The sequence below is a fragment of the Camelus ferus genome, chromosome 7 (assembly GCF_009834535.1).
Source record: "Camelus ferus isolate YT-003-E chromosome 7, BCGSAC_Cfer_1.0, whole genome shotgun sequence".
NCBI lineage: Eukaryota > Metazoa > Chordata > Mammalia > Artiodactyla > Camelidae > Camelus > Camelus ferus.
This window is the reverse complement of record NC_045702.1, coordinates 83483667-83509393: the sequence shown is the minus strand read 5'-3', so window position 1 is coordinate 83509393 and position 25727 is coordinate 83483667. Positions and strand designations below refer to the sequence as shown.

General features: G+C 47.0%; 1 protein-coding gene and 1 non-coding gene across 2 annotated transcripts; one reads left to right on the top strand and one right to left on the bottom strand.

Moving 5' to 3' along the window:
* The first annotated feature begins 352 nt into the window (after positions 1-352).
* DDX56 (DEAD-box helicase 56) lies at positions 353-9066 on the top strand. Its single transcript, XM_006175132.3, has 14 exons — positions 353-479; positions 569-730; positions 1319-1479; positions 1624-1794; positions 1916-2006; positions 2850-3094; positions 3395-3514; positions 4090-4203; positions 4301-4395; positions 5530-5603; positions 5735-5824; positions 6510-6615; positions 7923-7996; positions 8393-9066. The coding sequence occupies exons 1-14, from the start codon at positions 420-422 to the stop codon at positions 8465-8467; spliced, it is 1638 nt and encodes a 545-aa protein (XP_006175194.1). The 5' UTR covers positions 353-419; the 3' UTR covers positions 8468-9066.
* Positions 9067-9123: 57 nt separating this feature from the next.
* TRNAT-GGU lies at positions 9124-9195 on the bottom strand. The gene has a single exon. It is a non-coding gene; the product is annotated as a tRNA-Thr (tRNA).
* Between the last annotated feature and the right edge of the window lie 16532 nt (positions 9196-25727).

The following is a 25727-nucleotide window of genomic DNA, read 5'->3' as shown; positions in this document are numbered from 1 at the left end:
ATGAAGCGCTAGGCGAAGATAAAGCCACAAGCATGTGGCTGGGTGGACAAACTTGCAGGTTGTCTGGCCCGTGTGGCTGGGCATAGGCGGGCACGAAGGGGACCTCACCCACCTCCAGGCAGCCCCGCCCCTGCCGCAGATAACCCTAACCCACCACGACGTTTGTAAGTAGAAGGCGGTCGAGGACACGAGGGCTCCCAGCCAATCCCGGTCCCTGGCCCGTCGCCTCTCCTCCGAGAGCCCGAGCCGCGAAGACAGCCGCTGCCGCCGAGCCCAGCAGGAACACCGGAACCCTAGCCTCCGGCTCTTCCGGGAGGTGAGGCCTCCTTTGAAGCTGATTGGTTGCCGATTTGACCCGCCCACGCGACGTCGTGCGTTCTTCCTGTTGCGCGTGCGCGCTATCACTACAGAGCCGCAGCATGGAGGATCCAGAAACGCTAGGCTTCGAACACATGGGTCTAGACCCCCGACTCCTGCAGGTATCCGGGAGGACTGAGAAGCCGGGCGGACGTGGAGGCGGGTAGCGACAGGGCAGCTTGTCGCCTGAGCCATCCCTTGTCTCTCCTAGGCCGTCACCGACCTGGGCTGGTCGCGACCCACGCTGATCCAGGAAAAGGCCATCCCGCTGGCCCTGGAGGGGAAGGACCTTCTGGCTCGAGCCCGCACAGGTTCGGGGAAGACCGCCGCTTATGCCATTCCGATGCTGCAGCTGCTGCTCCACAGGAAGGCGGTGAGTCCGGGGAGAGGCCTCAAGGGCAGAGAAGAGATATGAAGGCGTCTGAGTTCCGTTGTGCCCTCTTGGAAAGCTGTGCCCTCCACTCCCATCCACCCAAGTCTTTCCCAAGAACCAAATTTTCTTTTGACCTCTTACCCGTGAAGGTTGATCTGAGAGAACCTGGTGCTGTTGTGGTAACCGCTGTGGGCTGGGATTCAGGTTACCTGGGTACTAGTCCAGGCCCTGCTCCCACCATTCTTTGTGTAATCTTGAGTAAATCGCTTTCCCTTCTTCCTACTATAAAAAGTTGGTCCATCCTCCCCTCCTACTCATAGAGTTATTGTGAAATCCAGTGTTCTAACTAGTACATTTTAAGCAACTTTATAACCATAAAATAAGTTATCCTTTTTGAAGTCAATGCCAGGGGAAAGAGTCCTCTGATCTACTTTCTGAGGTGGGTAGAAGTGAGGGGTTGATCAGAACACAACTAGACTGTTGTGTTGAAGTCACAACAGTTGGGTCAAATTGCCTGGAAGAGGATAGAGAAAAGCGTCACAAGGACACCACCTGACTGACTGAAGTCTTTAACTTGTGTTCTTGCAGACAGGCCCTGCGGTAGAGCAGGCTGTAAGGGGCCTCGTCCTTGTGCCCACCAAGGAGCTGGCACGGCAGGCCCAGTCCATGATTCAGCAGCTGGCTGCCTACTGTGCTCGAGACATCCGGGTGGCCAATGTCTCAGCCGCTGAAGACTCGGCCTCTCAGAGGTGCGTGAAAGCAACAGATTGTAGGGCAATGAATCTGCACTGAGATGAGGGATTGGATTTTTGTGCAGCAAGAGAGAGGGCTAATCTGGGCTGTGGTCCCAGCTGCTACCCTCTCCCCAGTACTGAGGTGTTGCCCACCTACAGGGCTGTGCTGATGGAGAAGCCCGATGTAGTGGTGGGGACCCCATCTCGCATATTAAACCACTTGCAGCAAGACAACTTGAAACTGCGAGACTCCTTGGAGCTGCTGGTGGTGGATGAGGCTGATCTTCTTTTCTCCTTTGGCTTTGAGGAGGAACTCAAGAGTCTTCTCTGGTAAGGAAAGGTGTGTGGGGCTTGTGAATAGACACTGGGGCCTGGAGCGAGGTGGCCAGTTCAGCCGCCACAGTTAGAGGCTTTTGGAACTGAAGTTTGATGGGGCTCTGTTTCATTTTAGTCACTTGCCCCGGATTTACCAGGCTTTTCTGATGTCGGCTACTTTTAACGAGGATGTACAAGCACTCAAGGAGCTGGTACTGCACAACCCGGTAAGAACCCCGTGGAAACATCTGGAGACATTGATGTCACACTTAAAGTACTTGATCCTCCATTTATTTATTTATTTATTTATTTATTTATTTATTTATTTATTTATTTATTTATTTATATTAGAGTTATAGTCAGTTTACAATGTGTCAATTTCTGGTGTATAGCACAGTTTTTCAGTCATACGTGAATATATGTATATTCGTTTTCATATTCTTTTTCAGCGTGAGCTATTACAAGATCTTGAATATATTTCCCTGTGCTATACAGTATAAACCTGTTTACCTATGATCCTCCATTTTTTAGAGGAACCCTTTGTTATTTTGGGTGGGAAACTGTTATTGATACAGCATCCCTGGTTCTGTAGGCTCTGTAAGCTGGTGATTGTTAACCAACCCCCAACACCCGTACCCACCCCTGACCTAAAATCACTGTGAAGTTTCAGATGTCCCCTGGCAGGGGCAGGGGGATTCAAACCATCCATTGCCTAAGGGCCTGAGCCCAGACCCTCAAGGGGCAGCAAGGCTGCTTTGAGCAGTAGGGCCAAAGTTCTCACCTTATGTGAACTTTACTCTGCAGAAAGCTGGTGGTTGTGGGGGTTCTCTCCTCACTACAGTCTTGTATACTGTGTTTCTCTTTGTCCTGTGCCCCAAATGCTTTGTGTGTAGATTTATGTCCTCTATACACTACAACAGTTTGCATGCTTTGAATCCTTAAATTACACAGTTGGAGGGGACGCAGGGTGCCCTACACTCACACGTTTGCGCTGTGGTTGGCGAGCCGGCGGCTTGCAGCAGCATTTCTGTCTTCTTTTCTTTCCTGACCGCAGGCCTGTCCTCCCTTAGGTTACCCTCAAGTTACAGGAGTCCCAGCTGCCGGGGCCAGACCAGTTGCAGCAGTTTCAGGTGGTCTGTGAGACGGAGGAAGATAAATTTCTGCTGCTGTATGCCCTGCTCAAGCTGTCGCTGATTCGGGGAAAGTCTCTGCTCTTTGTCAACACTCTAGAGCGGAGTTACCGGCTGCGCCTGTTCCTGGAGCAATTCAGCATCCCGTCCTGTGTGCTTAATGGGGAACTCCCGCTGCGCTCCAGGTGTGCCGTCTCCGAAGTCTTGGTTGGAGATGGGGAGTGAAAAGGGGAGACACAGTTGCTGTTCCTGTTTCTTAAGCACTTAGTGGGGGCCAGGCTCGGGGCGTGACCGATGCTCACTGACTTTGTGTCTCATAAGTCTGTGGGACCTCCTGTTATTCCATCTTCATCCAAGGAGGCTGAGGCACAGAGATTAAGCGGGGGAAGAGTCAGAAAGAATGATGGTTATGACTAAGCAGGGGATGAGAGTGCGGCCTCCAGCTTGCTCTCGGGGCTCACCTTCCCTCCGCTCTTGGGGCACAGGTGCCACATCATCTCACAGTTCAACCAAGGCTTCTACGACTGTGTCATAGCAACAGATGCTGAAGTCCTGGGGCCACCGGCCAAGGGCAAGCATCGAGGCAAAGGACCCAAGGGGGACAGGTGAGTCCATGTTTCTCTCCTCCCAGCCTTCCTCAAGGACACCTGTTTTTCAGCCTTTCAGAAGACTGTGAAACTAGAGTGTGGGGGCAGGGGGCCAGGTGCTCCAGGCCTGGCTGCTGGCCTAGCCCACGGAGCTGTTGGCTGCCTGGGTCCGGAGAAGGGGGGTGAAGGGCACACATGCACGTGCTCCACGGGCAGCCTGAAGGGCAAGACTGCTTGGTTTGTTGGGGCAATGGCCCAGCCTGCACTGGCTGTGTAACTGTGACTTGCAAGGAGGATATTTCTTAGGGGGAAAGGGGAGGCCCCAGTCTCTGTCTGCCTGACGGCTTGGCTGTCCAGGAGTGGTTCTTGGATTACCCTGTGGGCAGTGACTTCTGCTGTAGCCCTAGAGGTGAGGCCAAGGCAAAGTTTGGCCACCTCCACTGCACAAGCTCCTGGAACAGTTCTGACGTTAAAGAGTCTTACACATGTGAGGGTCCTGTGGTTCCATACAAGGCTTTGTTTAGAGATCTTGCTGATTGCATCAGCTTGGGGGAGAGGAGGGGTCTGTCTGACGTTGGGGTGCTTTCCCGCAGGGCCTCTGATCCGGAGGCAGGTGTGGCCCGGGGCATAGACTTTCACCACGTGTGTGCTGTGCTCAACTTTGATCTCCCCCCGACCCCCGAAGCCTACATACATCGAGCAGGAAGGTAGGAGAGCTGGGGCGTGGCGGGCTGGGCACCAGGACCGCGGCCACGTGGCAGGACACACTGCCAGAGACACAGGTTGGGCCTTCTCCCCTTGCAGGACGGCGCGTGCCAACAACCCAGGCATAGTCTTGACCTTCGTGCTGCCCACAGAACAGTCCCACCTGGGCAAGATCGAGGAGCTTCTCAGTGGAGGTAAGAGCCCAGCTCTCCTTGGCCTGTGCCAGGGCCAGGCTTCTCCCATGACAGTGTAGCCCCGGTGGTGGTGGTAGCACCTGGGATGCTGACACTGGTGATGATGACAGCAGCGGCCACCCGCACACTCGGCCCCACTGTGTGCCACATCCCTGTACCTACCCTTGTCCTGCCCTGGTGGCAGGCGCTGTTCCCCTTCACAGACGAGCCAGCTGAGGTCGAGACCCATCAGGTAGTTGGTGCACAGCATCCTGGGGGGCAATGCCAAAGGTCAAAGTGGTGGGGGCGCCCAAATCCACCCGTGCCTGGGTGCCTGGTAAAGTCATGTTTACCGATTGTCTCATGTGGCAGAAGGGCCGGGGGAGGGGAAGGGGGCTTGGGAGGTCAGGGAGGGACTGGTGGTGTCTCAGAGACAACCATGGGAGAGGGAGCTGCTGGCGAGGGTGGGAGTGGTGGCTCTGCACTGGCGCCTGCAGGAGGTTATGCGGTAGTGAGGCAGCTAGGCTGTGAGAAGAAGATGGTGGAGGGGGTGGGAAGGGCTGTGCCACTGTCCAGGAGGTTATGGGCGGAGGGCCCAGACAGGGCTTCTTGAGTGGGGGGCTCGCTCCTGCATGCCATATGGGCCAGGAAAGGTCATGGGCCCTGAACAGCCGCCAACCCCTGGACTCGTGTAGAAGGTCGCCTGGGCTCACTTCTCTGTGAAACAGGTGATGCCCACCCCTCTGCAGGCTCCCCTGCCACCTCCAGTTTTCATTTGATTTGAACATCAGATGACCCAGTACGCTGCCATGACTGCTGTGTGACTGCAAGGGGCTGGTGCTCCTTACTGCCTGGCGGCTGTCATCATGGGTACCTCGTGGCCAGAGTGGCCTTGGAGGAGGAGAGTGGGCAGATGGGCAGGTCCTGGGGCTGAGGGATGTGACAGGTACCCAGGAAGTGGGGACACTAGGCCATCCTGACCACAGCAGAGTGGATCGCCTGTCATGAGCTATCCATGAGACCCAGGGAAGGGAAGGGGGCTGAGTCCCCAAATGCCTCACCCCAGGGGTGTAGGAGGCTCTGAACAGAAGGCCTCCTGTAGACCCCGTCCTGAGGCTTCAGCCTGGAGGACCCTTACTGTTGTCTTCTCCACAGAGAATGGGGCCCCCACCCTGCTTCCCTACCAGTTCCGCATGGAGGAGATCGAGGGCTTCCGCTACCGCTGCAGGGTGAGTGGGACCCCCTGGGGACAGGAGTGCTCGGGGCTCCTCTAGGACCCAGGATCGCACCCTTGCTGCTGAGCACCCAGGCACGGGCGGATTCAGGTGGCCCCACTTTGACCTTTGGCCTCTGCCCCCAGGATGCCATGCGCTCTGTGACTAAACAAGCCATCCGAGAGGCGAGACTGAAGGAGATCAAGGAGGAGCTTCTGCACTCGGAGAAGCTTAAGGTGAGGGGACTGCGGGGAGAAAGGGGTGAAGCTTTCGATCATCACCCCTCCTGGAGGCTGGCTGAACTCTGAGTGTGAGAGGCAGTGAACTGAGTGGCCAGCTGCGCCTTCAGCAGGTCAGTGGGGAGGAAGCAGGCCAAGAACAAGAAAAGGAAGCCAGCTGTTCCTCTGGGAGGTGAATCAGACTGGCCTCCGGGGTGGGCAGTGGCCGTGTCCATCGGAGTGACAATTTCTGGAGTTTATTCTCCTGGCACAGTTGTGAACGTGCATGATCCCACGTGTGTCCACGTTTGTCACAGCGTTGTCCATGATTCCAGAGGTGGAAAACCCCTGAGAGTCCCCCACAGGGACAAGCTAAACCATGTCGGGTGCATCTGTGCGGTGCACATCACACGGGAAAGGAGGAGGTGGCTGTTGGTGTGGCAGTGCGGAGCGGCCTGTGGGATGTCGCCCAGTGAGAAGGGCACGGCGTGCTGCTGTGTGAGCGGAACTGGGCCGCGCGCCTTCGTAGTGCACAGAGTACTCGAGGGGAAATGAGACCGTAGCTGCCTCTGGGAGCGGGGCCCAGTGACCACAGACAAAGGCGGTGGGAAACCTCAGCCCTCGAAATTCTAAAGCGCAAAAACTCCCCCGCGAAACTACAGAAGAAAGACTGAGCCCGCAGTGCCCGCTTCTCTCCCGTCAGACATACTTTGAAGACAACCCCAGAGACCTCCAGCTGCTGCGGCACGATCTGCCCTTGCACCCCGCCGTGGTGAAGCCTCACCTGGGCCACGTCCCCGACTACCTGGGTGAGCAGGGCCGCGGGGGCCTCGGGGGGCGGGGGAGGGGGACAATTCCGGGCTGCCAAGCGCCGGGCTGGCACGGGACCACGGAGACCGGGCAGCGAGCCCATACACAGACGCAAAGGCAGCCACGCTCACTTGCTTAGCCTCGTCTGCTCAGTCCCCCTGGGTAGACAGGTGCAGCTGGGTGGGGGCATTAGAGTCTAGAACGGTTGGCAGGGGATAGAGAACACACCTGCCTGAGCCCCCTGGGACCAGGGGCCATCTGTGTTGCAGTTGTGAGGTCAGGATTGGTCCCCAAGAGTGGTTTCTACGGTGCAGGCGAGGCCAAAGCCCAACTGATATATTCAGGAGACTGGCTCCCTTTACACCTGGGTAACCACGTCTTTGGTAACGGGCACACGTGGCCTTAGTGCTGCCAGTGCTTACAGTGGATTAAGGGAGAAGAGTGGTGAGTGCGGGCCCCCTTCCCCAGCACCCGCCCTGGACTGCCAGGAACCTGGCAAGTGTGGCAGGAGAGGCCAGGCTCCCCCAGGACAGTGAGCTGGAGAGGATGCCAGCCGGGGTCCTGGTCTGAGAAGCGAGGAGGGAGATGGGGAGGAGAGGGGCAGGAAACTCCATCTTTGTCACATAGGAGCAAAGTCATTGTCAAGAGTGTGTGGCCAGGCACCTTTCCCTTTGGAAAGGTAATCCTTTGACGCAAAAAAAAAAAAAAAAAAAAAAAAAAAGAGTGTGTGTCTGGGAGGCTTAAAGGGGTCAGGGTGACGTGGGAGGGTGCGGTGGTGTGGTGCTCCAAGGCGTGTTGGGACCTGTGTGGCCTGGCCAGCTTGGATCTGGCACTGTGCTGTGGGCAGGTGGGAGTGAGAGCAGAGGCTGGGGATCGTGGAGGAGGTTACAGACAGTGACAGGGGGGCCCGACAGGTGAAGGAAGGATATGGGGGAGGGGCCACATAGGAAGAAATTACTTCTACAGTTTTTTCAGCATTCTATTTCTTGCATCTTATTTTTCCTACTCTTGTTACATACTTACTGCAAGAAATGCAAATGCTGTAGAGGAGCGTTTGAGACAGTGCAAGTCCCCACTGTCCCACCCCTGGGGACAGCTGTTCTCCTGGCCCTGTGCACCGATGATGTCCTTAGGCATTTTAAAGATGGGACTGGAGTGCCAGGCACTGGGTCAGGATGGGAGAGAGCAGGCTGGGAGCCAGCTAGAGGTGCAGCTGGTGGGCTCTGGGTGACACGCAGGCTGAGGAGACCGGGTGGGACCAGCTGCACGGGGTGGCAGTGGCTGCTGAGCCGAACATTTCTTTCAGTTCCTCCTGCTCTTCGTGGCCTCGTCCACCCTCACAAGAAGCGGAAGAAACCCTCCTCTGCTAAGAAGGCCAAGGTATGTCCCCTGGGGCCTTGGCGACAGTTGCAGGGCTCCCCTCCCACCTTGTTCCATTGTCATCTTGCCCTCGGGAGGGAGGAGACAGGTCCCCAGGAACCGGCCCCAAACTCCTGGCTGCCGATCAAAGTTGTTGGGGGCTGGGACTCTCCCTTGGCCACCCACAGGTGGCTTCAGGAGCCAAGGAGGACCTGTGGTTCTGTCCCTACCACCCTGCTCGTCTCCAAGCTGCAGGAGGAGGAAGGTGGGCCTCTGTGGTGCCCGAAACAGCTCCTGTCCTTGGTTCACGGCCTCTAGGGCTTGCCCAGTGGCAAAACCATCCACTTCCCTGAGTCTGTCTCAGTTTGTACAGATGGACATCCATCCCCTAGCTAACCTACGACTTTGCCCCCGCAGAAGGCGAAGACCCAGAATCCACTGCGCAGCTTCAGGCACAGAGAGAAGCGCCAGCCCACAGCAGCACCCTCCTGAGGTTGTCCAGGCAGCCTCGGCAGTCTTCCCGGGCCTCTCCCCGGGCTGAGCACGGAGTATGGAGCAGGCTTCCCAGCCTGGAGGGCTGGATTCCGGCCTGGACGGACTGGATTCCAGGGCGGGCAGGTCTGTGGTGCTTTGCCCTTAACAATGGAATAAAGGTTCTTGCTACCTTGGTTTGTACCTTCTGCCTGTAGGAAGGGACCGTCCCTGCAAACCTTGGGGATCAGAAGCCGCTTTCAGGAGGCAGTACCTGGCTCTCTGCCTGCCGTGTGTGCTGCCTCCTTGGCCAGAAGAGGTCAGCCGTGCGGTGCTGCAACCTGACAGCCTTTGGGCCTGGGAGACACCTGCCCCCGTCAGGTCTCTGGCCTGGCTGCTCCCGTGGCCTTCCTGTCTGGGATCAGGCTGACAGCCTCCCTTCCCTGGAGCTTGAAGATGACTTTTCTCCTGCAGGGAAGTTGGGCCTTCCTGACTACACGTCATTCTCCAAATAGCATGTTGTGGATTCAGCTTCCTCTCCCTCGGGCATCCGGGGACAGCTGTCTCAGGCTTCTTTCAGCACATCTGTGTGTGTTTGATTAAAAAAAAATTTTTTTAAAGAATAAACTGTTTTTTTGGGGGGGTAGTTAGGTTTGTTTATTTATTACTATTTGTAATGAAGGTACTGGGGATTGATCCCAGCACCTCGTACGTACCAGGCATATACTCTACCACTGAGCTATACCTTCCCCCCCCCAAAAAATTGTTTACACTTGTATGTATTTTTAAATGCACGTACCATGACGCACATATGCCCTGTTCTTTGCTCTCTGCTCAGCTGCAAGGCTCTGACAGGAGAGGGTCCCAGCCCGTAGGCTGGGCCTCTCAGTTTGTGCTGTCTGGAGGAAGGGTGGCTCCGATGACTCAGTGTCCTTGATTGCGCCCACTTAACACAGTATCACCATCACCCACTTATCAGGCCAACAAAGGCCAGGCTGGTGAGAGTACCTTGGATGGGGGTGTGGGGAAGTCTAGGAGAAAGTCAGGAAGTCAGAAGTACTTTTTTTTTTCTTTTTCTTTGAGCGTTTCTTTCAGAAAGGAAGCCAGGCTGTGATATCAGCACAAGCTGGTCTGCACAGTGGGAGGAGCCTGGCCCTCTGCACACTGTTAGGTGTGGTAGGACTTGGAGCTGGTGGGACCTCAGGTTTGGGGTCTCCACATTTTCCTGCTCCTGTTCCGAGGATTTCCAGGGAGCCAGGGTGTGTGTGATGGGGGTTGCCGTTTGGGTGGAATTACCAGTAACTGTAAACCAGCAGCCAGGGCAGTGCGACCAGGATCCCTGTGGTCTGTCCCGGCCTGGGTGCATTAAGGACAGGCACTTAATGGAGCTGAACGAAGATGGCAGCTCAGCATCCACTGGGTGCCAGAACCGCACCAAGAGCATCGTGGGTGTCACTGTGTTGTGGAAGGGGCCGGGCTTGGGAAGGTCCTGGCATCTCGGCTGGGCTGCTAGGCATCAGTCCCTGCTGGACCTTCCCACTTGTTTTGTGAGGCAGGCAAGGAGCTGAGGCCTGGGTCTCGAGGAGGCTGTCTGCTCTCCTTGCAAGGTTGTTCCAGCCTTACGCTGTGACTTCTAGTCCCTCTGACCTGCCACCCCGCTAGGTATCCTGGCCAGTGAGCTTACATCCAGGATCAACCCAGGAGAGTGGGCGCCTCGGGTTTCCCCAGTGATGTTCCTTCTCAAAGGGGACTCTGCTCTGGGCTGTATCCCCACCTGGGGAGAGCAGGGGGCTGGGCATAGGCCTGGTGGCCACATGCTAAGTACAGGCTGTGTGCTGATACCTATGCTGAGTGTTCTATGGGCATAAGGCAATTCCCAATTCCTAGGCGGGGGGCCCAAGGCTCAGAGAACTTACTGGCATTGAGGTCACAGGGCCGAGGAAGGCTGGGCAGGACTTGGAAAAGTCAGCACAGGCCTCCTTGGGTGTCTCAGGCTGGCCTGGCTGTTCACCCCTGCGGAGGAGTAGCTGGCACCTCTCTCCAGTGTGGGAGCAGGTGCCGTCGTAGGCGCTTGGGAACTGGGGTGTGCCTACATAACCCTGGCTAAGCTGGGATGGCCCTGGCACTTGGTGGGATCTGAATTGGACAGGTTAGGAGAGAGAGTGATGTGTCCTCACGCCCTGGATCTGCAGGGGGAAGGTGTACAGGGGAGGGGCCCAGATGTCTCATTCAATCTCCAAAACATCCCTGGGTGGAGGCACTGCTGTCCATTTACATATGGGGTGACAGGCCCTCAGAGGGTGGACTCGTCTATCTGAAACCCAAACCTCTGCCCTTGACAAGCATGTCCAAAATAGAACTGGCCCTGGGACACAGGTGTGCCCGTAATAGGTGATCTGGGCCTGGAAGATAAGAGGTGGGGTTAGCCTGCTGTAAACTCAGCTTCACTGAGCAACAGATAGATAAGCTTGGCCCGTTTCCAGTGGTTTCCAGGGTGCTGACACACAGGACATAACGGCAAAGGGGTCAGCCGAGTGCAGTGACCATCTCCAGCCCTGGCTGCCACAATCACTCCCACACAGAGGCCTGAATGGGTGCCGTCGTGTTCCCACCTGTATGCTAGGGTCTGGGGGAGATGGACAGAGCATAGCACTTGGATGCAAGGAGCTTTAGAAGGTTGAAGAGTCAAGCTTTCAGTGCACCCGACCTCCCCCAAGCTGCAAACTCCACGAAGCATCCGTCTACTTCCTAACACTTGTTGGGAACCTGCCAGGTGTAGGCGCTGGGCTGGGGGCTGGAGGGAGTGGGGCAGTGCCCTCCAACTAGCACAGAGATGGCTAGTTAGTCATCCCTCGGGCTCATCCAGGGTGCCAGGAAGGGTTACCTGGGGCCTCACCCAGCTGGAGGAGTCAGGGGAATCTGGCCGCCCTGAGCAAGTGAGACTGGAAGGGTGGGCGGGAACAGCAGTCCTGAGAGGGAACAGCATGGGCAAATACTCTGGCTAAGAGGGAACGTGGCACATCTGAGCATGAGGAGAAAACCGAAGTGGCCGTCACCAAAATAGGCAAAGGCTGAAAAATCAACTTGATTATTTTGAAAAAAATAATAGAGTCAAATGTTAAAAATTGGAAAGATACAAAAAGGTGCCAGTGGTTTTTAAGCAGGGGAGCACCCTGATTAGATAGCTCTGTAGCCATGGCGATAACGCACGGGAGAACAGCCTCTCCCGGGAAACCTCTGGACCCAGAGCATGAACCAGTTCAAGTGCATTTCCCATTGCAGCTAATTCTGTCCCCCATCTGCTGAGGATCAGTGACTCAGGGTTTGGGGAATTAGTTGTTCTCAGGACTTTGGTCTCCAGAGGCAGTGACTCCAGGAGGCAATGTCGATCAAGTTGAATCCACGGGGGGGTGGTGCCCCCGCCAAATGCCACCCTCTTTTCCCCAGAAAGAAGCATTAAGGTGTCCTGCCCCGCAGCAGGGCTGCGAGCTGCTTCTCTTGTGTTCTTGACGGCTGTTTTTACGTGGGAAGGGAAGAGGTGGACCTTCTGGGCCGGGGAAAGTGCCTCTGCCCAGCCCCCCATCGAGTGCCAGGCCCCTTGCTGGGCAAACCTGCCTCCGTCCACTCTCTCCTCTCAGTTTCAGAGCTCCAGCATCTGTCTGCCCACGAGTCCATCTGCAAGGCTTCTGAGCAGCAGCAAGATCGATGTGGCACAGCTGTGCTGCAGAACACGGGCACATCAGGGGGCTTCAAACCAGCTGCCTCTGTGACGCCTGAGGTGCTCGCCCAGCCTCAAGGGAGGCACTTCGCTTTTCTTGGCCTCCTCTGGGTCTCATCTGTAAGTGAGGGTAAAGTACCCTCTCCCAGTGTCCCTGTGGGAGGCACACGCCGGGGAGGCCAGGCAGCCTGGGAGCCTCACCAGATCCAGCTCTATGCCAACTCCTCGCCTCCATCTTGCAGGGCGGCTCTGCACACAGTGCCCCTCAAACGTTAACGCACACCCAGATCTCAGAGACTTCTTAGAACTCAGGTCTCATCCAGCAGGCTGGGCCAGGGCCTGAGAGTCTGCATTTCCAACAACCTCTCTCTTGAGGGAGTCCGATGCCGCTGGACCCCAGACCGGCCCTTGAGAGGCGAGCTTTCATGTCCACATGCCCATCCCATTTTACAGACTGGAAAACTGATGCTGAGAGACAGTAACAAACCAGCCTAGTGCTACCCAGGCTAAATGGCTGAGTAGGAGTGTGCTCATATCAGTGATCAGTTCCTGCTCTGGAACCCAAGGTCCAGCCCTGTCCCACCCCTTCCATGAGTCTGATCTACCTCTGTGAGGGGCAGTGATGAAGTGTGTAACTTTCTAGCCTAAGTATGTCCCTTGCAATATTTGTGATATACCCAAAAATTATTAGTTGTCTATCTGAAATTCAAATCTAGCGGGCGTCTTCCTCCTTATTTGCTGAATTTGGCAACCCTAGAGTGTGGAACCTTTCTTGCCTGGTCATGGCCTCCTCCAGGAAGACTTCCGGACTCCCAGCCTGGGGCTGGGCATCTATTTCTTTTCTTGTCTCTAATACTGCCTTGACCTAGTTAGGCTTGTGTCTGGGGCCCGTTCTCCACCCTGGTCTGGGAGCTCTCAGAGGCAGACACCGTGTTGGTTCTTTCCTGGGCTCAACAGGGACTCACTGGTGCTCATTAAAAGCTTTTCCCTGAGAGCATTGCTGGTACCTTGGGGGCAACTCATTTTCACAACCCGCTCTCCTGTCTGAGGCTTTTGAGCACTAGTCCCAGTTAAAAGTGGAAGGAAAGGTTGTGCCTAGCAGGCTGGACTCTACCCCCTACACATCAGGCTGGACACTCCCTCCATGTCCCCTCTGCGCCTGGGGGTGGAGACCGGGGGTAGGTCTGGCCCACCCTCCCCATGGGCCTGCAGGCCCTTCCCCTCGTCAGCAGTGGGCTGGAGGAGCAGGCTTCCGAGGTGCTGGTGGCTGTGCCACTCGGGGTGGGAACAAAGGACCAGGCAGCCCTGAGCTTTCTGGCTTCCGCATCAGTGCATCCTGACTGTGGCTGAGCTCCAGGACAAGACAATCTCAAACATTCACTGGAATGTATAGATTGGACCCTTATCTGTGCAAGGACCCCTGCCCCAGGAACCAGACTCTCGACCCCCAGGAGTCAACCACATACACAAGGCAACGGAAAGGCCAAATGCTGTGACAGCTGGGGCATGGAGAGCCTACGTGGGCCTGGGATGGTGGGCGAAGTCCCCTACAACCAATGGGGAGTTCACCACCTGAGGACAGGCAGGATTTGGGAAGACCTGGAGGGGGCCTTTGCGTGGTCACAACAGAGTTGGGAGGAAGGAATCCCCAGGGCATGTGAGAGCAGTGAGCAGGTTAGCTGGCTTAGCAAAGGCTTTGTGGGGCGATGGTTCTCAACTGGAGCAATTTGCCCCAGTGGGGCATCTGGCAAGGATGGAGACAGTTTAGATTGTCATATCTGGGGGATGGATACTGGCATCTAGTGGGCAGAAGCAAGAGATGCTGCTAAATCCTACAATGCCCAGGGCAGCTCCCACAACGAGGAGCTATCCGGCTGCAAATGGCCCTGCAATGCAACAGGAAGGGAGGGGATGCTGAGAGCCCTGTGGGAGAGGGCAGGGAATTCCTTAGGAGTGTGTACATCTGTGGTAAGAGAAAGCAGATGAAGGAGAGTCAGAACAATGGGAGCTAGATGGCTGCAGATGTGGACGGGCATCACCCTAGTGCTATTAGGGATCCAAGTTCTTCCGTCTTCTGCCCTGCCCTCTTTTTTTGTAAGTTGTGAAATATGCATAACGTAAAATTTACCATCTTAATTATTTCAAGTGTACAAGTCACATTCTTGTGCAACCATCACCACCAACCATCTTCAGAACCTTTTCACCTTCCCAAACAGAAACTCTGTACCCATTATATTTTGCCTATGTTTTCTTCTAGGATGTTTGTAAGTGTCTTGTCTTATGTTTAAGTCTTCAAGCCATTTTGAGTTTATTTTTGTGTGTGGTGTGTTCTAATTTCATTGATTTACATGACCCCACTCCACGAGCCCCTGGCAACCACCATTCTGCTTTCTGTCTCTATGGATTTAATCATTCTAGGGTCTTCATATAAGTGGAATCGTATAGTATTGGTCCTTTTGTGTCTGGTTTATTTCACTTAGCATAATGGCTTTGAGGTCCATCCAGGTAGTGGCATGTATCAGAAATTCATTCATTTTCTGACTGATGTGAGGTGATAACCTCATTGTAGTTTTAATTTGCATTTCTCTGATAGTGACATTGAGCGTTTTTTCACGTGGCTATTGGCCATTTGTATGTCTTCATTGGAGAAATACATGTTCAGGTCTTCTGCTCATTTTCGGATTGGGTTGTTTGTTTTTTGGTTATTAAGTTGTATGAGCTGTTTGTGTATTCTGGAAATTAAGTCCTTATCAGTCTCATCATTTACAAATACTTTCTCCCATTCTGTAGGTTGTCTTTTTGTTGTGTTTATAATTTCCTTTGCTGTGCAAAAGTATATAAGTTTAATTAGGTCCCATTTGTTTATTTTTGCTTTTATTTCTATTGCCTGGGTAGACTGCCCTAAGAGACCATTGCTAAAATTTATGTCAGAAAATGTTTTGCCTATGTTTTCTTCTAGGAGGTTTATAAGTGTCTTGTCTTTAAGCCATTCTGAGTTTAGTTTTGTGTATGGTGTGTTCTAATTTCATTGAATTACATGCACCTGTCCAGCTTTCCCAGCACCACTTGCTGAAGTCTTTTCTCCACCCTTGTATGTCTGTCTTTAGTCTAGTACCACACTGTTTTGATAACTGTAACTTTGTCGTAAGTTTGAAACAGAAAGTATGAGTTTTCCAACTTTGTCCTTTTTTTGTTGAGATTGTTTTGGCTATTCATAGCCACTTGAGTTTTCATATGAATTTCTGCAAAAAGTGTCTTTGGGATTTTGATAGGAATTGCACTGAATCTATAGATCTCTTTGGGTAGTACTGACATCTTACCAACACTGAGTCTTCCAGTCCTTGAACGTGGGATGTCTTCCCATTTATTTGTGTCTTCTTTAATTTCTTTTTATTTGGTTTGATTTAGTTTTTATTGAAGTATAATTGACTTACAATGTTGCATCAGTTTTAGGTGCATGACATAGTAATTTGATATTTTATATAATACAAGATGATCACCACTTCTTTAATTTCTTTTCTTTTAATGTTTTATAGTTTTCTGTGTACAGGTTATTCACCTCCTTGGTTGAATTTATTACTGAGTATTTTATTCTTTTGGAGCTATTGCAAATGGAATTCTTAATTTTCTTTTCAGTTTGTTTATTGTTAGTATATACAAATGCAAATGATTTTTTTGCAACTGATTTTGTACTCTGCAACTCTGCTGAATTTGTTTATTAGCTCTAGTAGCTTTCTTGTAGATTCTTTGGGATTTTCTGTATATAGGATCACACCATCTGTGAGTAGAGATAGTTTTACTTCTTCTTCTTCACTTTGGATATCATCTGTTTCTTTTTCTTGTCTAATTGCTCTGGCTAGAACAAATAGCAGTGGTGAAAGTCATCCTTGTCTACTTCCTGATCACAGGGGAAAACTTTCAGTCTTACACCATTGAGTATAATGTTTGCTGTGGGATTTTTGTAAATGCCCTTTATCATGTTGAGGAAGTGCCCTTCTATTTTTTAGTTTTCTGAGTGTTTTTGATGATGAAGAGTGTTGGATTTTGTCAAATACCTTATACGCATCAGTTGAGATAATCTTGTGGCTTTTTCCCTTCATTCTATTAATAAGACGTATTTTGTTGATTGATTTTGTAACATGTTGAACCACCCCTGCATTCATGGATAAATGTCACTTGGTCATGATGTGTAATATTCTTAATATGCTGTTGGATTTGACTTACTTGTATTTTATTCAGGACTTTTGCATCTATATTTTTAAGGGATATTGGTCTTTTTTTCTTAGTCAAGCTAAAGTTGTATCAATTTTTTGTTTGTTTGTTTCTTTTTGAAAAACTAGCTCTTGGTTTCATTGATTTTTCTCTATTGTTTTCTGTTCTCTGTTTTGTTTGTGCCTGCTCTAATTCCTCTTATTTCCTTTCTTCTGCTAGCTTTGGGTTTAGTTTGTTTTGCTTTTTCTAGTTCCTTAATGTGTACAGCTAAGCTGTTGATTTGAGCTCTTTCTTCTTTTTTAATGTATGCATCTGTTGCTATAAATATTCTACTTGGTACTGGTTTCCCTGCATCTCTTAAGTTTCAGTAAATTGTGTTTTTATTTTTGTTTATTTCAAAGTATTTTCTGATTTTCCTTGTGATTTCTTCTTTGACCCATTAGTTATTTAAGAGTGTGTGTTTAACTTCCACAAATTTGTGAATTTTTCAGTTTCCTTGTGCTCTTGGTTTCTAGTTTCATTCCATTGTGATTGGGAAAGATACTTTGATGATTTCAATCATTTTAAATGATTAAGACTTGTTTCGTGGCCTAACATATGGTCTATCCTGGGGAATATTCCATGTGAACTTGAGAAAAATGTGTATTCTGCTATTGTTGCATAGAGTTGTATATTCATGTCTGTTAGTTCTAATTGGTTAATTGTGTTGAGTCCCCTATTTCCTTACTGATCTTCTGTTTGCGCATTCTACCCATTATTGAAAGTGGGGTATTGAAGTCTCTAACTATTATTATAGAACTGTCTATTTCTCCCTTCAGTTATGTACAGTTTTGTCTCATATAATTTGGGACTCTGTTGTTTTCTGTATATATGTTTATAATTATATCTTCTTGATGAATTGACCCTTTAATTAATACATGATGTCTTTCTTTGTCTCTTATAACAGTTTTTGACTTAAAGTCTATTTTGTCTTGTATTAGGATAGCTATCTGTGCTGTCTTTTTGTTACTATTTGCATGGAATATCTTTTTACATCCTTTTACTTTCTTTTCTTACTTTCTATCTAAAGTTATTCTCTTATAGATAGCATATAGTTGGAACATTTGAAAAATCCATTCTCCAATCTCTGACTTTTGAATGGAGAGTTTAACACATATGCATTTAAAATTTTTTAAAATTATTTTTTGGTGGGGAGGTAATTGGGTTTTTATTTATTCATTTATCTTTAATGGAGATACTGGGGATTGAACCCAGGACCTTGTGCATGCTGGGCATGTACTCTGCCACTGACCTATACCCTCCCCTCTCCATATGCACTTAAAGTAATTACTGATAAGGAAGGACTTCTGCCATTTTGCCATTTGTTTTCTGCGTCTTATAGCTTTTTTCATCTCATTTCCTTCATTATTGCCCTCTTTGTGTTTATTTTTTATAATGATATGTTTTGATTCCCTTCTTGTTTCCTTTTGTATACCTTTTTTTTTTTTTTTTGTAGATACTGTCCGGACTACATTTAACATCCTAAGATATAACTATCTAATCTAAATTGATAATAACTTCAAAGAATACAAAACTCTATTCCTATATGACTTCATCTCCCCTTTATCTTGCTGACGTCACAAATTACATCTTTTACAGTGTTTCCCCAGTAACAACAAATTATAATTTTTATGTATTTGTTTCTTATATCATGTAGAAAAATTAAAAAGAGAGTTACAAACCAAAGCTGCAATAAAACTGGCTTTTATATTTGCCCATGTATTTTCTTTATCAGGGATCTTAATTTTTTAAAACATTCTTGAGTTCTGTCTTGTGCCCTTTCACTTCAGCCTGAATAACTTCCTTTAGTATTTCTTGTAGGTCAGGTCTAGTGGTAATGAACTCCCTCAGCTTTCTTAATTTATTCCTTATTTTTGAAGGATAATGTTGACCAATATAGTATTATTGGTGTTACTTTCCTTCAGCACTTGAAACAAATAATGCCTGCTGCCTTATTGACTCCAGGGTTTCTGATGAGAAATCAGCCGATAATCTTAGTGAAGCAAATTTATACATGATGAGTCACTTCTCTCTTGTTGTTTTCAAGATTATCTCTTTATCTTTGGCCTTTGACAGTTGATTATAGTGTATCTTGGTGTGGGTCTCTCTGTGTTTATTCTACTTGACACTCATGATTCATGCCTTTCATCAGATTTGGGAAGTTTTTGACCATTATCTTTTTCGAAGAATCTTTCTGTCTTTTTCTCTCTCTCTTCTCTTTCTTAGAATCCCATAATGCATATGTTGCTTTGCTTGATGGTGTCCTAAATTCTCTTAGTCTCTTTTCATTTTTTTCCATACTTTAGAATTTCTGCTCCTCAGATGACTATTTCAATTGCTCTATCTTCAAGTTCACTGATTATTTCTTCTGCTTACTCATATCTGCTGTTGAATCCTTCTAGTGGATTTTTCATTTTAGTTATTGTACTTTTCAGCTACAGGATTTCTTTTTAGATTTTCCATTTGTTGATAATAGAATTTTGTTCATACTTTTAAAATGATTTCCTTTAGTTCTTTGTACCTTTTCCCCTTTGACTTCTTGAGCATATTTAGACTGTTGTTTTAAGAGTTTGTCTATGGGCTTCCTCAGGGTTGGTTTTTGTCAATTTATTTTTATTCTTTTGAATGGGCATATTTTCTTGTTTCTTAGCATGCATTATCATTGTTTCTTGTTAAAAACGGCATTTGATTATTATAATGTGATAACTCTGGAAATCAGGTTCTCCCTCTTCCCCAGCATTTGCTTTTTCGGTTTATGTTTTTACTATTGAGGGCTATAGTAGTCTACTTCGACACTTTTACAAACTATTTTTGCCAAGTCTATTACTTGTGTGTGCTTACTGAAGTCTCTGCTTCCTTTAGCTCCTGATTAGCCAATGTTTTGGCAGAGATTTCCTGGAATGCCAGGAGCTAAACAAACAAAACATACAAACACATGTGCACACACACAACAGAAAAACCAACAAAACACTCCACCTCTCCCATTTTTTTCAGATTGGCTCTGTGCTGGGATTCTCCTTTAATATTTATGTAGGCTTGCTCTGAGGCTAGGCATCAGCCCAGGGTGAAAGCTTCAGGTCTTTGCCAGTCTTCCCTGGGTATGTGTCTTGTGCTATGTGTGCATATGGCTTTCTAAATATCCCTTTATACACAGCTGCTTTTGAATGTAATAATTTTTCCTAGCTTCTGCTCTGGGCTTAGATTATCAAGTCTGATAAAAAGAAAAAAAAATATTCAATAAAATCAAATGGAGCTTGAAGGACTTGTAGGACACTATCAAATATACAAACATATGCATTATGGGAGTCCCAGAAGGAGAATAAAGAAAGATGTAGAGAAAATAATGGTGGAAAATTTCCAAAGTTGATGAAAGACATGAATATAAACATTCAAGAAACTTAATGAACTCCATGTAAGGTGAACTCATACCCATATCAAGACACATTGTAGTCAGATTAACAAAGGCCAAAGAGATAATCTTGGAGGCAACAAGAGAGAAGCAAATTGTCACATACAAGGGATCCTCAAAAAGATTATCAGCAAGTTTCTCATCAGAAACCTTAGGGCCCAGAAGATAGTGGGCTGATATACTCGAAGTGCTAAAAGGAATAAAGCTATAAACAAGAACACTGTCTCTGGCAAAACTAACCTTCAAAAGTGAAGGAGAAATTAAGACATTCCCAGATAAACAAAACTAGACGGAGTTTGTAACTATTAGATTTGCCCTGCAAGAAATGATCAAGGGAGTCCTGCAAGGTGAAATGAAGACACTAGACAGTAACTCAAAGCTGTATGGAGAAATAAAGATGTCAGAAAAGGTAAATACATGGGCAACTGTAAAAACTATATCATTGGGGATTTCTTGTAAGTCCTGTTCTCATAAGTTGCTTGAACTTACTCTCATTCAGCCTCGGGCAGGAGCAGTTCAGGACATGGAGATCAAGCCATGGTAGGCCTTCCCTGAAAGCTTTACATTTCCTTTAGAATTTTATATAGAAGAGGAGCAGGAGGAGTGTATCTTTGGCCACCTTGACGCAGACCATGACCGCATCAAGACGCACAGCCAAACTCTCATTCAGCTGGAGAGGAACTCACAGCCACTGGCCTGATGCATTTCTTCATTGTTGGACCTTTTGAGGGGAGACAGTGGCTGTTCTGCATGGTCTGGACCATCGGGAGCTAAGACTTCCACAGTCAGACTGGAAGCTGAGAGATGCTGTGGCCGGTCTGGAGCCAGCCCCTGACCACGCATGACATGGCCATCCCCCCACTTCCTGCAGCTCAACCCACCAGCCCTGTCTCTGCCCACAAGGAGAGTGAGGACTGTCTCTCTTAGACCTTCTCAGGCTTGTCCTCACTGAGTGGTCAGTTGTTTTAGACTCCACTAGATTTCACTCTGTTGGTAATAAAGGATTGCTCTCTCCTGGGCAGTTGACATGAAGGGAAGTTTTGGCTTAGGCGTTGGTGAGAAAGGTGAGTGGAGGGCATTGACACAAGGTTGAATTGTGGCCCAGTCTTGTCCCTTGAAGGCCTTCTAGGCATATGTCTCAGAGACATAGGTCTCTGGGATATAAGAAAGCTGTTTTTGAGCAAAGATTCAATAAAATAAGTGATTTCCCCCCAAAAGGCTATATCACTCTAACAATGATTTATAACTACACTTTTTGTTTTCTACATGATTTAAGAAAAAATAAATTTAACAACAACCAAAAAAAAAAAAAAAAAAGAAACCCAACGTGAAAGCTAGTATTACTGTAACTTGGTTTGTAGCCCCAAATCTCACTTTCTATGTAATTTAAAAGACTAATGCATTCAAAATGATTATTAGTTTATGTATTTGGATGCACAATATATAAAGGTGTAAGTTTGTGACATCAGCAACTGGAAGAGTTGGGAACAGAACTGTAAAGGAGCAGTTTTTCTAATGTTACTGAAGTTAAGCTGGTGTATATTAAAATTAGAGTGTTATAACTTTAGGATGTTAAATGTTATCCCCATGTAGCCACAAAGAAAATAGCTATAGGGTATACACAAAAGGAAATGAGAAAGGAATTTTAACACTTCACTATCAGCTAAACACAAAAAAAGACAGTAATGCAGGAAATGAGAGACAAAAAGCTACAAGGCATAGAGAAAACAGCGAGCATAATGACAGAAGAGCTTCATTATTAGTAATTAATGTAAATGTAAATAGATTAAACTCTCCAATGAAAAGACACAGATTGATAGAATGGATTAAAAAAACGTGACCCAACAAAAAAGAAAAAGAAAAAACAAAACAAAAAATAATGAACCAATTGTATGTTGTCTACAAGAGACACACTTGAGCTCCAAAGATACCCACAGGTTGAAAGTGAAAGGATGGGAAAAGATAATCTATGCAAATATAACCGAAGAGAAGTGGCTATACCAATATCAGACAAAATAGACTTTATTTTTTATTTTTTTTGAAGGGGTGATTAGGTTGATTTATTTACTTATTTACTTTTAATGGAGGTACTGGGGATTGAACCCAGGACCTCATGCATGCTAAGCACACACTCCACAATTAAGCTCTACCCGTCCCCAACCCAGTCAAAATAGACTTTAAATCAAAACGTTTACAGGAGTCAAAGAAGGACATTGTATATTAATAAAAGGTTCAATAGGAGAAAACTAAGTGTGTATAAACATTGCACCTAATGAGAGACCATCAAAATCTATGAAACAAAACTTGTACAGAATTGAAGGGAGAGATAGAAAGTTCTACAATAATCGTAGGAGAGTTCAATACCTCACTCTCAATAATAGCTAGGACACCCGGACAGAAGGTAAGTAAGGAAACAGAGGACTTGAACAGCACAATAAACCAACTAGATTTAACAGACATATACAGAGCACTCTGTCCAACAACAACAAAAGATACATTCTTTTCAAATATAAATGAAATTAGGCCATAGACTGCATCTCAACATTTGAAAAGATAGATATCATAGGATGTATGTTCTCTGACCACAGCTGGATGAAGTTAGAAATCAATAACAGAAAGAAAACTGGAAAATTTGTGGAAACTATACATTCATTCTTAAACTCTTAAGCAACCAATCATTCACAAAACACATCACAAGAGAAATTAGGAAATAATTCGAGATGAGTGAAATGAAAACACTACATACCAAAACTTATGTGATGCAGTGAAATTGGTTCTAAGGAGATATTTATAGCCATAAACAGTTAACGTCAAAAAAACAAGAAAGATCTCAAATGAACAGCCTAACTTTACAACAGAAGGAATTTGAAAAAGAGGAACCAACTAACTGAAAACTAAACCCAAAGCTAACAGGAGGAAGGAAATAATAAAGATTAGAGCAGAGATAAATGAAATGAAGAATAGAACATTAATGAAACCAGAAGTTGGTTTTTTAAATATATCAAAAATATTGACAAACTTTTAATCATATGGAATAAGAAAAAGGAGAGAGAGGGCTCCAATTACTAAAATAAAAAACTGAAGTGGGGACATTACTACTAATTCTACATAAATAAAGGATTATAAGAGAGTACTATGAACCATTGTATACCAACACATTGGGTAGCCATGATGAAATGGATAAATTCCTAGAAACACAAAATTTACTAAGACTAAATCATGAAGAAACTGATATCTGAATAGACTGAAAACTAGTAAGGAGATTGAAGCAGAATAAAAAAACTCCCCCAAAATAAAAGTCCTGGACCTGACAGCTTCACTGGTGAATTCTACCAAACATTGCATTGCCTTGACACCAAAGCCAGACAAAGAAGCAAGATAGTACTACAAAACGATACCTCTAATGAACACTGATGCAAAAATCCTCAACAAAATGCTAGCACACAGAATCCAGCAGCCTATTAAAAGGATTGTACAGCATGACCAGGTGAGATTTATTTGTCAAATGAAAGGATGGTTCAACATACTAAAATCAGTCAATTTAATATGCTGCATCCAAAAAGTGAAGGGGAAAAAAACCCCACCTTACATCTCAATTGATACAGAAAAGGCATTTCACAAAATCCAACATGCTTTTGTGATAAAAACACTCAATAAATGAGGAATAGAAGGCAAACTTCATCACAATAAAGGTCCTATGTGAAAAGCTCACAGCCAACATTGTACTCAATGGTGAAAGACTGAAAGCTTTTCCTCTAAGATCAGGAACATGGCAAGGATGCTCACTTCCTCCACTCCTATTCGACATAGTACTGGAAGTTCTAGTCAGAGAAATCAGGCAAGAAAAAGAAAGAAAAGTCATCCAAATTGGAAAAGGAGAAAGTAAAATGATCACCATTTGCCTATAATATGATCTGATATGTAGAAAACCCTAAAGATTCCACAAGAATACCTTTAGAACTTAATACATAAATTCAGCAAGATTGCAGGTTACAAAGTCAACATACAAGCTTCATACATGACCCAGTTCTATACACACTTTCTATTTCTTTAAATTGAAGTGTAGTTGATTTACAACATTGTGTTAGTTTCTGGTGTATAACATACTGATCCAGTTATATGTACATACGTATATACTCTTTTCATATTTTTTATCATTATAGGTCTTACAAGATATTGAATACAGTTCCCTGTGCTACACAGTAGGACCTTGTTGTTTATCCATTTTATATGTAGTTGTTAGTGTCTACAAATCTCAAACTCCCAGTTTATCCCTCTCCCCTCGATAATTATAAACTTGCTTTCTGTATCTGTGAGTCTGTCTCTGCTTTGCAAATAAGTTCATTTGTGCCATTTTTTTTCATTCAACATATAAGTGATATCATATGAAATTTGTCTTTGCCATATGGTCCCATAATTCCACATCTGGGTATATACTCGAAGCAGGGTCTGGAAAAGATACTGTACACCTTTGTTCATAACAGCATTATTCACAGTAGCCAAAAAAGTGAAAGCAACCCAAGGGTCTATCCACTGATGGATGGATGGCTAAACAAAATATGGTATATGCATACAATGGAATAGTATTCAGCCTTAAGGAAGAAGAAAATCATGCAATATACTACAAGATGGATGAATCTTTTTTTGGGGGGTGGGGGGAAGGGATATTTATTTATTTATTTTAATTTCTTTTTTTTTTTTTTTAAATGGAAGTACTGGAGATTGAACCCAGGACCTTGTGCATGCTGAGCCCATGCTCTACCCCGGAGCTATATCCACCCTCTCTGAGATGGGTGAATCTTGAACTCAGTATGTTAAGTGAAATAAGCCAGTAACAACAAGAAAATACTGTATGATTCCATTTATATAAGGTACTTAGAGTAGTCAAATTCACAGAGACAGAAAGTAGAATGGTGGCTTCCAGAGACTGTGGGAGGGGAGAATGGGAAATCCATGTTTAATGGTACAGAATTTCAGTTTTACAAGATGGTAAGAGTTAAGAGTACAGATGGTGGTGATGGTTGCACAAAAATGTGAATGTATTTAATACCACTGAACCGTACACTTAAAAATGGATGAGACGGTAAATTTTATGCTACACGTATTTTATGAACACAAAATACGTATGCACAAAGAGCCATGGTTTTTAGCAGTACGAGTTTGGCGAGAGGGAAGGATGAATCGGTGGAGCACAGGGTATTTTTAGGCAGGGAAATTATTCTGCATAATATTATGATGGTGGAGACATGTCAATACCTATTTGTCAAATCCCGTAGAAGGTACAACACCCAGAGTGAACTCCAATGTGAACTATGGACTTTTGGGAATAATTACATGTCAATATTGGCTCATCGATTACAATAAATGAGCCAGACTGAAACAAGATGCTGATAATAGATGATACTGTTGGGAGAATAAAGGGTTCTGTGGGAACTCTATAGCTTCTTAGTTTTTCTGTAAACATAAGACTGCTCAAAATTTTGTGTTTCTTTTTTTTTGAAGAAGAAGACTTCACATTGGCCAGAACAGGATCACAGGGCCACTGCTAGCTGCAAAGGAGGCTGGGAGAGCAGGGAGCAACGTCTCTCGCCTGGACTGTGGACACATCCCTTTACCAAATAGAATTAGGTTCTGATGGCAAGGAAAATGAAAGGTACCTCTAGGTGACCAAACTGTATGTCTCAATCTGGAGGCTGGTTACCCCAGTGAACCGGAATTACCATAGACTGTTCACATCCCTGCTGGTCAGAGCATTGCACACACATGCCTAGCCAAGTGCCACAGCCTGGGCCAGTGACGGCTGGAGCATCACTGCCTTACCCTGACCTCAGCCCAGACTGCAAACTCTGTAGGCTCCCTGGGAGCAGAGCAGCAAGCCAGTGAGGGGTCCTCAGTCCGCCACG